This window comes from Arachis ipaensis, chromosome B3 (assembly GCF_059453495.1).
Source record: "Arachis ipaensis isolate K30076 ecotype BB chromosome B3, ASM5945349v1, whole genome shotgun sequence".
Taxonomy (NCBI): Eukaryota; Viridiplantae; Streptophyta; class Magnoliopsida; order Fabales; family Fabaceae; genus Arachis; species Arachis ipaensis.
In genome coordinates this window covers 130,923,603-130,937,459 of record NC_142438.1, presented here as the reverse complement: position 1 = coordinate 130,937,459, position 13,857 = coordinate 130,923,603, and the positions used below count along the sequence as shown (strand labels likewise).

General features: G+C 38.9%; 3 protein-coding genes across 4 annotated transcripts; 2 read left to right on the top strand and 1 right to left on the bottom strand.

Annotated features, from left to right (window-relative positions):
• The first annotated feature begins 1,718 nt into the window (after nt 1-1,718).
• On the top strand, nt 1,719-2,786 carry LOC107633655 (uncharacterized). The gene has a single exon (XM_016337261.1). It carries the CDS (start codon nt 1,719-1,721, stop codon nt 2,784-2,786), a length of 1,068 nt encoding a protein of 355 aa, XP_016192747.1.
• A 12-nt stretch (nt 2,787-2,798) lies between these two features.
• Nucleotides 2,799-3,269, top strand: LOC107633656 (uncharacterized). The gene has a single exon (XM_016337262.1). The coding sequence runs from the start codon at nt 2,799-2,801 to the stop codon at nt 3,267-3,269; it is 471 nt and encodes a 156-aa protein (XP_016192748.1).
• A 2,594-nt stretch (nt 3,270-5,863) lies between these two features.
• LOC107631085 (YTH domain-containing protein ECT4) lies at nt 5,864-10,432 on the bottom strand. Of its 2 annotated transcripts, none has more exons than XM_016334412.3 (10): nt 9,764-10,432; nt 9,241-9,317; nt 8,969-9,128; nt 8,767-8,840; nt 8,356-8,665; nt 8,066-8,268; nt 7,355-7,954; nt 7,066-7,278; nt 6,805-6,948; nt 5,864-6,689 (listed from the first exon to the last, which is right to left on the bottom strand). In XM_016334412.3, the coding sequence occupies exons 1-10, from the start codon at nt 9,789-9,791 to the stop codon at nt 6,453-6,455; spliced, it is 2,046 nt and encodes a 681-aa protein (XP_016189898.1). In that variant the 5' UTR covers nt 9,792-10,432; the 3' UTR covers nt 5,864-6,452. The 2 variants fall into 2 exon arrangements, with proteins under 2 accessions (XP_016189898.1, XP_016189897.1); XM_016334411.3 differs by having other exon boundaries at nt 8,347-8,665; nt 9,764-10,264.
• Between the last annotated feature and the right edge of the window lie 3,425 nt (nt 10,433-13,857).

Here is a 13,857-nt window from a genome sequence, read left to right as displayed (position 1 = left end):
AGGCATTACGTGAATTAGGGTATTCACGGTCCGATTTGGATCAGTTTTGAGTAAAAAATTCATCCAATCCGACCACTAATTTTATTTACGGTAAGGTTTGAATTGGATAATTTTAAAAAAAAAATCCGATTTAATCCGATTCAATTTCAAACGGTTTGGATTGGATTGAATTTGCGGTTTTATAAATTGAAAAAACTAAATATATATAGCAAGTCTCAACATCAAATTTTAAATAACTAACATTGACATAACAAGTCTCAACAATATCTTAAAAACAAACGATAACATAACAATAGAAATAAAATTATAAGTTAGTTGAAATAAATAAATAAATCACATTTTGAACATAAAATATTTATTAAATAATAATAATAATACATGAATACTATAAAAATATATAACAAATTGAACATGTTATAAGTATAATTGTAAATATAATAATAAAATAATATTATTACATTGGAATTTTTATTTAAATAAATAAAATAAAAGTAATAATTACCGAAATAAATAATTTGAAAAATATTACCGATTTGCGTTTCTCATTCATATCTCGTTTACACTGTAAACGAGATACATGGAGTAGAATCCCACCAGCTATAAAAGGATGTGTAACCCTTGGTATTCTTCACAAACTTTTCCTATCCTTTTTGTGTCTCATTTCTCACAAATACAAGGCATTAATGGCCAATAATAGTCCATACATAGTTGTGCTTGTTTATCCCAACTGTCGTATAAAAAACGGCAACAACGGGATGACATTTGAGTGCGAGGATTCGATATTGTTTCACACTCAGCGTGTGGAGACGTCCGATTTGAGGAGTTTGATATTGAGCAAGCTCGGTGGTACAGAAACGAGGGAAATCGGAAGGGTGGCGTATAGGTTGCTGGCACCCATGGGTAACGGAGTCTTCCGGTTTCGACTATTCCGACTTCTAGAGGACGAGCATGTGCGACTGATGTTCGACATCCATAGGAGGATCATGATGGAGCAAGTAATGGAGTTTTCTGCAGAGGTGGGACACAGTGGCGGTGGTCCTTCCGTACACTCGACCTATGTGCAGGACAACCGACCCCTCGCACCACCGCCCATTCATGTCACCGTTCAGGTGAATGAGGCAGAGGAGGACAAGGAGGAGTCGGACGAGGATTACGTGGCGGACAGTGGTGACAGCGACTTGTCCGATAGTGGGTATGAGGATGAGTGTATTCCGGAGACACCTGTTCAGACAGTGGCCCGCCAAGTCCTGCCTCCGCCTCTTCCAATACCGGCACTTTCGGCAGTTCCGTCTCACTATCACATTCTGGATCTGGACGCCATGCATGAGAAGACTCCGTTTCTTGACCCGGGTGAAGAGGATTACAACCTAGACGGCGGTGTAGAGTTTCGGGTCGGCCACAAGTTTAGAAGCCGAGAGGCAGTGCTTCAGGGTGTGAAGAAATATAGTATTCGGAGGAGTGCAGAGTACCGGGTGATCAAATCGGACCGGTTAAAGTACCATGTGCAGTGCCGTTAAGCTGAGAATGGGTGTCAATGGAGCCTCCGTGTGGCCCTTCGACAGAACCTCGGATACTGGTAAGCTTAAGTTTACTTGTGCTTTTCATTACTTCTATACGATATACTAAGTAGGTGTACGACATGACTGAAGCAATCCTATTTTGTTGTGTTCAGGGAGGTTCAGAGGGTGGGTGGAGTGCACAGTTTTCTAACACCCACCATGTCTCAAGACCATCGTCAGTTAGATAGCAGTCTGATCTGCAGGGTCATCTTGCCGTTGATTCAATCCAACCCCTCTATAAGCATTCCAGTTTTGCAAGGTGCGGTCCAAGCAAGCTATCACTTCAAACCATCCTACAAAAAGGTGTGGATGGCCAAACAGAAGGCAATTGCACAAATCTATGGGGATTGGGAAGAGTCGTACAATAAGGTTTCGAAGTTGCTTCAGGCACTGCAGAGCTGTTTTCTTGGTACCATTTGTGACCTACGCGTCAAACCGTTCTACGATGGACACCTCCTGGTACGTGACTGCAGTATGTTCGACAAGGTATTTTGGTCTTTCCCGTCATGTGTCGAAGCCTTCAAGCATTGCAAGCCATTTGTCTCTATAGATGGTACGCATCTGTATGGTAGGTACGGTGGTGTGTTGCTTATTGCGGTGGCGCAAGATGGGAATAGTAACATCTTGCCTATTGCTTTTGCCATTGTGGAGTCCGAGAGCACCGAGTCATGGTCGTTCTTCCTAACTAATCTGAGACGTCACGTCACCCCACAAGACGGGCTGCTGGTTATCTCCGACAGATCTCAGGCTATCAAGGCCGCGCTTAGCTCCGATGACAGTGGTTGGCATCCCCCAAGAGCCTACCATGCTTACTGCATAAGACACATGGCTGCGAATTTCATATCTCGGTTCAAGTCTGTCGAGGGCAAGAGATACCTCATTAACGCTGCTTATAGTCCAAGCAAGGCCGGTTACGAGTGGTACATGGATGCGTTGAGAGGAGTCTCCCCGGTAATGGTTGACTGGGCTGGTCATTTCAGGAAGGAGATTTGGCTACAACATTGCGACAGCGGGTGTCGGTTTGGTCACATGACGACAAATCTGTTCGAGTGCATCAATGCAATGTTGAAGGGCACCCGGTACTTGCCGATCTCTTCCATTGTGCACATCACGTACGAGAGATTGCAGAAGTTGTTCGTGACAAAGGGCAGAGAGGCGCAGTCACAGCTGGCTGTTGGATGCCGATTCTCACAGAGACTCTTGGCCACCATTGAGAAGAAAAAATAAGGGATACCGAAGATGCGTGTCACTCATTGTGACAGGCGGGCCTCTGTGTTTGTTGTGGAGGAGCTAGACTTATTTGAGGGATGGGGGGAAGGTTCCTTCCGTGTTTGGCTATCGGATGGTACGTGTGACTGCAGCTTATTCCAATCTCTCCACTATCCGTGCTGTCACGCACTTGTCGTGTGTGCCACAACTAGCATTGAGTGGGCCCAGTATGTGCATTCTGTGTACAAACAGGAAGCTGTGTTCAAGGTGTACGAGATGGAGTTTTTTCCTATCCCAGACGAGTCGATGTGGGCGGAGTGGCATGGGACGAGGCTGTGTCCTAACCCAGTAATGCGTCGGAAGGCTACTGGAAGTCCCGTGTCCACCAGATTCCGGAATGACATGGACGAGACCGAGCAACATGAGAAGCTGTGTGACCTGTGTAGGCAATACGGTCATACAAGAAGGGGATGTCCTAATCAGCCCACGGGCGATGTGTAGGTCGTACTAGGCTTGTATGTTTACCAAAGTTGGCCTGTGTTGGTCTTTTTTTTATGGTGTGATATCTTATGTTCTAGTAACTGTGGATGTGTAACATGTTAACTTGAAATGAAATATTTAATGACGAGCTTGTTACTTTCTGATATCTTGGTATTTTTCTTGAAAGCAACAGTAAAATATACGTAAATACTCATAAGAATGATCACCAATATAAATAACAATATACACAACCAAAAAACTACTAAAGTGCAATCCAACTAAAATCCAAAAGTACATACCATACTCCTAATCAAACAAATGTACATACATAAAAAAATCCAACTAAAGCACATACAAAAGCGAAATGAAAAAGTAATATTTGGTTACCTCGCAGCTAGCAGATACTGGTAGACTCTTCTATCTAGTGGACACCACTGAGAAAACCTCTGATAAATCCAACTCATCAAAAGCGGAGTGCAACCGGCGATGTCCGTGACGTCCCGCTGTGCCGCCAGACAGAGTGACTGGTAAGTCCAGGCCAGCACAGCAGAACCCCAACCTAACGCCCTACACTCTGCAAAGTCCCGGAAGAACAGTAGCCACCGTACGTGAACCAGGTTGTTGGACTTGTCTGTCAACAGATACCCTCCGATCAGTAACATAATATAGCATCGGGCATACTGTCGGAGGATCTTAGGATCGTCGGTCGGGGGCATCTGGCGGACACGATCACGCAACCAAACCAGCTTCACGACTCCTTCCTCTGCGCAGCCTGCTGTGCTGCCAACGGAGGCCTGGCACCAAGCAGCTGCTCCACCATGGCCCACGTCTCCGTGCCGTACCACCTACCAAAGTCACGAAGGCACCCCCCAACGGGGTTCCCGTGTGCGCGTATGCCTAGGTGGTGCGCCACGTCCTGCAAGGAGATAGTGACCTCACCACACGGGAGATGAAACGTTTGCGTCTCCGGACGCCATCACTCCACGAGTGTCGAAATCAGGGAATTGTCAAATGTGAAGTCCCTCTGGAGCACCGTATCGCCGAATCCGGCCTTAGCCAGATACGGGACGATGGCGTCCGATGGAGGAAGAGTATGGCTGACTCGCCGGGACAGTAGAAGGCGAGGCCTCTGCGAAATTTAAAAAAATTAATTTATAAAGTGATAATAATAAATTTTTGTACTCTATTTAAGAACAAAGTACTACTACTACTTAAGATCATACTACAGATGTCTCTAAATTACTTATGTCGGTAAGTAAATCCTAATTAAGTCATACCAATCTTACACAAGCAAATATTGTTCTAAATTCTTCATACAGTCCAAACCCTAATTAGCATTCTACTCAGTGCTTGTCACTATGAGACTACCCTAACAATGTCCACATACTTAGATTAACCGAACAGAACGCAACTAACCTCGAAGTTGGCTACTCCAGCGTAATGTGACGTCTCGTTTAGTCTGTTGATGTCTCCGTCATTCCCCGCCTAGCGTGTCATCACCGTATCGGTCTCAAATATGGTTGAAAAGGGTAAAAAGAGGGAGAAAGAATTTAGCTAAGTCAAAATGGGATCCAGGAACAGGCTGTATACGATTTATACTTATAGACACCGTTCGGCCTTATTTCGTATCGTGTAAACGAAATAGCTGACGTAAACGAGATACATGCAATTTCATCTCCAAGATATAAAAAGAGAACGCAAATCAATAAATATTTTTCAAATTATTTATTTCAATAATTATTATATTTATTTTATTTAAATAAAAATCCTAGTACATTGTACGAAATTAAATTAGATCAGTTATAAAAAGAAAATCTAAAATTTGATCCAATTCAATGATTTGAAAAAAATAAAATCCAAACAAATTTAAATTAATTAATTTTCGATTTGAATTAAATTACATGACCGATTTAATTTAACTTAACACCCCTCACATGAATTACAAGTCAAAACAACAAAATCACCCTTCAACAAAGAGCAATCAATAATTATTGTCCGTCTAGAAAATTTTACTGAATATCAATAAGATGATATTTTGATTATTTTTACCGTAACAGAAATATTAGAATTAATAGACTATTTTCTAAAACAAAAAAATTATTCAGTCAGATGTTAGTATATAATCTTATATTGATATGGTATAAGAATCTAGTAATATATATATATAATTTTTTTTTACCAAAAATGAGAACCTAATTGAAAATTACAAAATCCGACAGAATAATTAATCTTAATATAAGTCCAGTCATGTCCCACTAACTAGACATTCAGCATCGGAGACAGCACATTCCATTTTTCTCTCATCAAACCTGAGAAAATTCTCCTGAATGTGGAACGGGTGAATTTTGGTATCCTGGTCAGTACTTGCTTGATTTTCTTTCTTAGGTGCTTTCAAGTATGCACCCTCTAAATAATATAGCAAGGAAGATCTTTTTCCATACAAGTAAATAGATGAAATAGCAAACGGTGTAAATGGGAAGGTCGGAGTCCTACTTGAATTAGTAAATACTACATAGTGCAAAAATGTAAATCATTTTTCCTCAGTATCAAATGCATGTATTTCGGATTTTTTGCCCAAAGAAAAACTAGAAAACTTAAAACACTATAGGTAAAAGTGCATAAAATGGTAAACTTTCATAACCATAAAAAGATTGTCCACAAGCATTCTTCCCCCAGGAAGAGCAAGTCAATCATTCAAAAGGAGAAGACTTTCATCAGACTAAATTAGAATTGAAAACAAAATAAGAAAAAGAAAAAACAACTATATTTCAATATTTCCCACCTTGCTCCTAACTCTCTTGTAAGTAACAGAAGCAAGCTGCTGCTCTGCAACAACGTAGATCTAGATTTACAAGATAGGAAACAACCAACCAACCAAAGAAAAAGAGATAGAGAGAGAAGGGGAAAAGAAATTTAAAAAGAAAAAGGAAAACAAAACCCAAAAGATATAAACCACCTTAAGCAGAAACCTAAAACCCAAAAACCCTAGGAGTAAGGAAACCTGTTAGGAGCTAACCACTGTAGAGGCAAAACCCAGCGAAAAGGGGTTGCTGCTAGCATTCTATGAACTAACTGCCAGACCAATCACAATTTGGCATGACAGACCCATTAAAGGCGGAACAAGGTAGCAATGTCGATATTGCTAAAGATCAACATAGGCCATTGAATTCAGGGTTGGACCGCCACCGTCAAATACAGCAGAGCTTAGCAACCATTAGCAACCCCATTGGCTACAATCTTGTTCTCAGCTACAACAGGCTTAGCACCCTTTGCTGCATCACCAGCTTTCACAACAGATCCATTCTCACAAGGTTTGTGGCCATTGTTGTCCTTCTCCGCAACACTAGACTCCTTCAGTAATTCCGAGGGAACATCAGATTTTTGTGCTTTAACCTCTCCATTCACCTCAACCTTTTCCTCAGTAGGCTTTCCTTCCCACACCTGTAGTAGGTTCAAGGAAAAATAAGAATATGCAAAAAATAAAGTTATATGCAGACATGTTCCAAAACCAACACATAGTAGAGTAGCAGACTAGAATGCTAGAAAGATGCCTTGCCTGCTTTGGGAATTGTTGTTTCGCTTTCTTCTCCAAAATCGTCTTCTGACGGGCCTCGTAGAAACCAAAATCATCCAGAATGCACGTCTTGCTTGCGTATTCCTTGAAAATTTTGATCAATTTCAGCCCGGGCTCCAACATTACCTGCATGAGGAATGATTAATTCAAAAGGATCAAGCAAGTTATATAAGCTCAAATCTAATAGATAACACATTATCACAAGAAGCTCATCAGTTACAATATATAATGAACCACAATTACCTCTTGAGTATCCCTACTGTTGGTGACAGGTTTGTTCTCATTGTTATCCAAGGTTATGTGCCTTAACAAATTATTAGGAACATCCTTAACAATATGCCATTTGAGAGGGAAACAACCATTCCACTTGTCTTGCTGCCAATACTCTACACTCTTGTTAAAATCAACAGGACCAACCATCTCTGCAAGCCCAACGAATTGCCCACTGGTATTAACCTGCAAAAGAATTTAACATAAGATAGAAGTTGCAGAGCAAATAAAGAAATAATATTGACAAGACCAAGATGCTTACCGAGAAAAAAAGGAACACAGGGCAGCCTGGATGTTTCTGCTGGGCCTCTTGGTAAGCAGCATCAAGCTTCTTGTTGCCATTTTGTGTACTGGCCCATACATTATACTTAATGCTCTTATGGATATCATCCTCACTGTAAGACTTGATGATGAAAAACTTGGCATCAGCATATTCCTCTGGAAAATCAGCTTTGTTGTATTGCTCGCGGTCTGGAACACCACTGGTTTTATCTTTTTCCTCATCCGTGCTTAGATTTGTTGGCAGATTCTGCCCCTTGACTGCCAAAATTGTTGGAGTGAAACCCTTTTGGTTCTTGTTGCCCTTGGCCCTAGGGCCTCTGTTCAGTTCATTCAAACCATCCATGTTCTCGCTGCCATAACCAAAGTAACCACCACTTCGTCCTCTAGTTTTGTATTTACCGTCAACAGCTAACCAGGACCGTCCATTGGTGCGAGAATCATACCCATGTGTTCCGTAGCCCATACCCGATCTAACAGTGTTTCCATACTGACCATATAATTTGTTTGGATTTGGATACATCCTGTTAATGAAACCATGGGTGGCTCCAATGGCGGGCATTGGTCTTGGATGGTGCAAACCCTGAAAGGAGAATTAAAAACATGCAGTAAGAATCAATAACCGGAATAACACCTCTGACTAATCAGATAGACAAGCACCAATCCAAACACACTTGAAAGATATCATGCATACCATGAACTGTGAATTGGGGCGGAAAGTCTGGTTCCTTGAAGCATTATGATTATTTCCACCGGATACTGAGGAAGTGACTGTCGTGCTGCTAACAGGTCTTGGTTGCCCATCTGAAAATAGTGGGGCATCAAGCCAGGGAATAGGGGAACGAACTCCATCAAAGCCAAATCTTGGATCCTGATAACCTGAAGTAGGTCCACGACCTGCCACAATGCCAAATTCACATGAAGGACTTGAAATAAACACAATATTTAAGTGTTATCCTTAGAAAGGAGCAGCACCTTTGTTACCTTTAGTGCTTCCACCATTAGCAGCACTGTTAGAATTTCCATTCGCTGCTTCCACAGGAAGGGGTTTCTGATCGGCAGCTACAGAGGTGGGAACATCACCTTGAGCAGGGACGGTAGCAGAAGGTGTAAATGGTCCACTGGTTGGAGTCAATGGCTGAAAATAGGGAGGATACTGATAGTGTTGAGGTCCATACAATTGGCCATCATTTCCCATGGTTGGAACTGGGGAGCCTGCTGGTGAATAGGGACTGTATGGCGCATATCCATATCCATGATGATACAATAGAGAACCGTTGTCCCCATAAACACCCTAGCGGAAAACAAAAATAAAATTGATGTTAAAAACATAGTAATTTTATCAAGTATTTCCACATTAATATTGGACAGAGAAGAATGATAGGAGGAACTTACAGAAGTCATATCAACTCCTTCAGTATTCACATATCTGGAATAGTCATCCCACTCATTACCAGTCCCATCATAACCTACAAGAAAAACAGAGTCAATAAGAATTCTAATTATTCTGTTCTATTATCCATTTTACAGATTTCAAATCAAAATTTCACAACACATCCAAAAGTCAACATTATGAAATAACTATAGACAAACCTACCGCCATAGTAGTAGGCAGTGGACGGGTAACCATTCGGAAGGTAACACAAGGTGGGATCCATGAAATCTTGTAACACGGGAGTTACAGACCGATCATATGAAGGGATCTGGCCGTTTGCAGCATTCCCCGAATCAACTGGTCCATATTGATTGCCAGTGGCCTATAGAAAAATGGTTAGAAAGTCAACTCAAATTACTGAGACAACACAAAACCTGCCACGCACATGTTTCAATAATCTTATGAGACAGCTGTAAAAAAATCAAGTTTTTTACCTTCTTGGTAGGCTCTGGGATTTCCAAGGCCTTTGGCTGGGTATCTAACGATAACTTCTGCAGCAAATCAGTTGCTTCTGTGTAACAAGAAAGTGAAGGAACACAAGACACTCACAAAATCAAAGTTTCAAGCGCAAATACCCAAGAGCCACAAGTTATAAGCACAATAGAAATCAAGAAAACCCCCAATACCGACAACCCTAAACAACCCAATTCAACCAGGATGTCAATTAGTAAGCCGTAGAAAGTCAATACTAAATAGCTAGCAGAAATTCCACCCATGTATAATCAATAATCAATAATATATACAAACCCACAAAAGTGCCAGAAAATCTTTACGAACACAGAACATATCTCAAAATCGACCACCAAGATTCAAAACCACAAGAACCCTAACACACCGCAGCAAAACAAAATCTCTCCGATCCCAATCCAGAGCATACGAAAATACAGATCAAGAACAGAAACAAGAAAGAACAAGAATTTCACAGCTGAGTCGAACCAAAAGCAGATAAAAGGATACGATCCGCGGGATTAGCAACGGTGGCCATGCTTCCAAAATAAAAAACCACTGAGATCTTCCCTCGGTTCTTCGGATGCAGAACAACAAAGTTAGAAGAAGTAAGGCGCTCCCAAAATCCGAATCTGAACCCGAACGGCGCGAATCGAAATCGAGGGTTTTAGCCCCAAAATCGAAGAAAACCCTAAAGTGGAGAGAGAAAGAAAGAAAGAAAGGAAGAAAGAAAGAGAAAAAAAAGAAAGAAACAGAGAGAGGGAGAACAACGGGTCTCGCAGCCGCCAAGGGTTTGGGTTTTTGGGAAGAGAGGGTTTTGTTCATCCAAAAGCGGTGATTCAAATAGCACCACAACGCTCTCTATTGGCACTCAGAGCTTCGTCACCCGCAGGTCACAGTTGTGATCTCATCGGGGCTTTATAATTGGTGAATATGAACACGTGGTGGAAGATCATTGGGCCTCTGTCTTGTTGAAAGTGGGGCGGGCTGGGGTTCTTATTGGTCTGTGGCGGGTGTTGGTGTAAGTCGGTGGGTGAGGTTAAGAAGTGTTGGTGATCTGAATCTTGGAGATGCACCCTTGGGCGAAAGATGGAAACCCTAATTGGAAAATGACACGGATGTCCTCGTCCAGCTGGACTTGTGGTAACCCCTTCCTTTGGTTTCTTCTTTTGGCACCTTATGTGAATCACTTCTAATAATAACTAATATCATGTTTTCCTCTATTCCAAATTCACAAATATTCACACATATTTAGCCATTTAAATTTTTTTAATAAATTACTTATTTTATTTTATTCTTGGATATATGTGTAAAAGCATTGAATACTAAATTGGATTAATTTGTTATTTCGTTAGCCTTTTTCTCCTTTCTATCTTAATTCTTAAGTTTCTTAACAATTTGAAGAAAGCAAATATTTGAATAAGAATCATTGAACACTATTCATTTTAAATTATTTGATCTCTAAAAACGTCAACACCAACAATAATAGCCGTTTCGTAATATTTTATTAAATTTAAAAAACATATGCCAAATAAAATGTCCAACATACTATAAAAAGAAAATGATGAAATTTTTTATTACTAATTAATAAATTGGAGAGACTATTAAAGTATTAGTTTAATAGTTTTGATAGTAAATTTGAATTAGTGGAATGATTAATTTACTATTTAGTATTAAGATTCAAATTATATTTTTTATATGTCAACAATAAATTTTTAAGAATTTATTTGGATGAGTTTTTAAAAAAATATTTTTTTTTAAGTTATCTTTTTTTAAAATATCTTATAGAAAAGTAAGGATCTATTTAGATGAACTTCTAAGAAAATAATTTTTTATCTTTTTTTAAAAGATTTTATAAAAAAGTAAAAATAATTTTATATTTGGATATCTCATACAAAATTATCTTTTTATTTATCAATTGTATTTGGATATAACCGTATAAAAGTACTTTTTATATATTTATTACGTGAAAAATATTTTTTTTAAAAAAAATATCTTTTAAAAAAATATAAATTGTAACTTCTCAAAAAAGATAATTTTTTATTTTTCTAGTACTTTTATTTTTATTACTAAAAATTTACACAAACACCTAAATAATAAAAAATATTTTTTTATTAAAAAAATTTATCAACTTAATAACACCCAAATAAACACTAAATAGAGTTTTTTAGCATATTATTAATTTGTCAATTTAAGAAATATTATGTGAAACTAAACTCAATAAAAAAACTTAATAATATAAATCATATTGTATTATTTATATTTTGAAAAAAAAAATTATTCATTCTCCTAATTTTTAGATGAAGAAAATTTTGAAATTTTTATTTTTTGATACTTTTTAAAAATAATATATATTTAAATTATTATTCTTTTAAATATTAAAAAAGTAATTAAAAAAATTAAAATTCTCAATCATTTATCCAATCTTCGTGGTTTATTATATCTTATTATATCTAACATAAAATTATCGCGGTTTCGATATATTTTTAATTTGGATTTTAATTAGATTTACAGTTGCCATTGAATTTTATTCAATGTAAACCCTATGTGTATAGAAATAGAAAAATTAAATATTAAAAATAATTTTATTAATCACCTACATCAGGGAGTGTTTTTCGTTATCACTCCCCTCAAAGATATTGATTGAATCTTTTGCCAAATGCCACTGACCAACTCTCAGGTCAATTTTCTTCATTGACCTTTCTTATCTTCAAACTTCAGTTTTTTTTTTTTTTTTTGTTAGACAACTTCAGTTCAACTAAACTAAAGAAGAGGGAATAAAAAATCGTTTTATGAACAGTGTCGGATTAGGGGTCAAGCCCATCATCCAATAACAATGGACCATATGTGTATGTTTCGTTTAACCCTTTTAGTCCATTAACATAAGGTGGATTTCGATACTGTTTAGGAACATTATCTATTTCTCTGCATTTTTTATTTAAATAAATGTATTAATTACTTGAAATAAATAATTTTAAAAATTGTTACCGAAATTTATTTTCAAATTCTATCTGGTTTACAGCGTAAATAAGATAATTTTGCACGTATTTGTATTTCATTTACACTATAAACAAAATAAGATACGTGTATATTTCGAGATACGTGCAAAGTTTTAAATATATGTCGTTGACAGCAAGATTTTGGGTCTCAATTTGAACATTTTCAACTACTTTCTCCTCTCTTTTATCACTTTCTATCTATATTATCGAGTAATACGACGATGGTGCGCGTAGAAGGTAGTAATCGGAACATCAACCGACTGAATAAGACTTGGCATTGCGCCGGGACAGAAGACTTTGAGGTTAGTTTTATTATCTTAACTTTTATGTAATCCCGTATAAATATATATGTATATAAGTAGCCATGATTAGAGTACTTGCCAAGAACTAGATACAGTTTGTATCCCTAAGAATAAGTCACTGATTGAAATTTGGAACTCTAATTTATTTTTTCTATATTAGGTTGTTATTACATAATTATTAACTTAGCTAGTAACTAGCCAAGTTTAATAATTAGATTATTAAAGTAAGTTAGACTTTGTTGGTTACATTGTTAATGACTTTATTGAATGTTTTAAATTCACGTAACGAAAATGAGGAAATGTTTATTAATTAAGAAAGTACATAGTCACTGAGAATGTCGTGTCTGCATAAATCCAACTAGTACATACGTGTAAGATTTTGTTAGGGTTATGTGTAGAATAGTGAAGACAGTTTGCTATGTTGGTGGACCTATCCAATTATTTATTTTTAAAAAGTTGTGAATATATATATATATATATATTGTCAGAGGCCTCGCCTTCTCCTCCCCCGGCGAGTGAGCCATATCCTTCCTCCACCCGATACCATCGTCCCGTATCCGAGGGAGGCTGGATTCGGCGACACGGTACTTATCAGGGATTTCACATTCGACAACTCCCTGATTACGACATTCGTGGAGCGATGGCGTCCGAAGACCCACACGTTCCATCTCCCGTGGGGTGAGGCCACCATCACCCTGCAGGACGTGGCGTACCACCTCGAGCTACGCGCACACGGAGACCCAGTTAGGGGTGCTTCCGTGACTTCTACAGGTGGTACCGCACGGAGACGTGGGAGTTGGTGGAGCGGCTACTCAGTGCCAGGCCTCTGGTGGTTCCACAGCAGGCAGCGTAGAGGAAGGATTCGTTCTCGATGAAGCTTGTATGGCTGTGAGACCGTGTCCACCAGATGGTACCGACGGACGACCCAAAGACCCTCCGACAGTATGCTAGGTGTTAAATCATGTTACTGATCGGAGGCTATCTGATGACGGACAAGTCGAACAACTTGGTCCATCTGCGTTGGCTGCCACTGCTTCAGGACTTTAGGTAGTGCCGGGCATTGTCTTGGGGCTCGGCTGTGTTGGCTTAGACGTACCAGTCACTATGCCGACTATGCTCGGCAACACACCAAGGCATCACAGACATCGCTGGCTGTACTCCGCTCTTGATGTCCTGGATATACCAAAGATTTTTTTTCAGTGGTATCCACCAGAATGAGGGATTTTCATGTATCTTATTGCTGCGAGGTAACAACTGTTTATGTTTTTATTGTGTTATCAATTTATAACTTTTTTTTTCTATT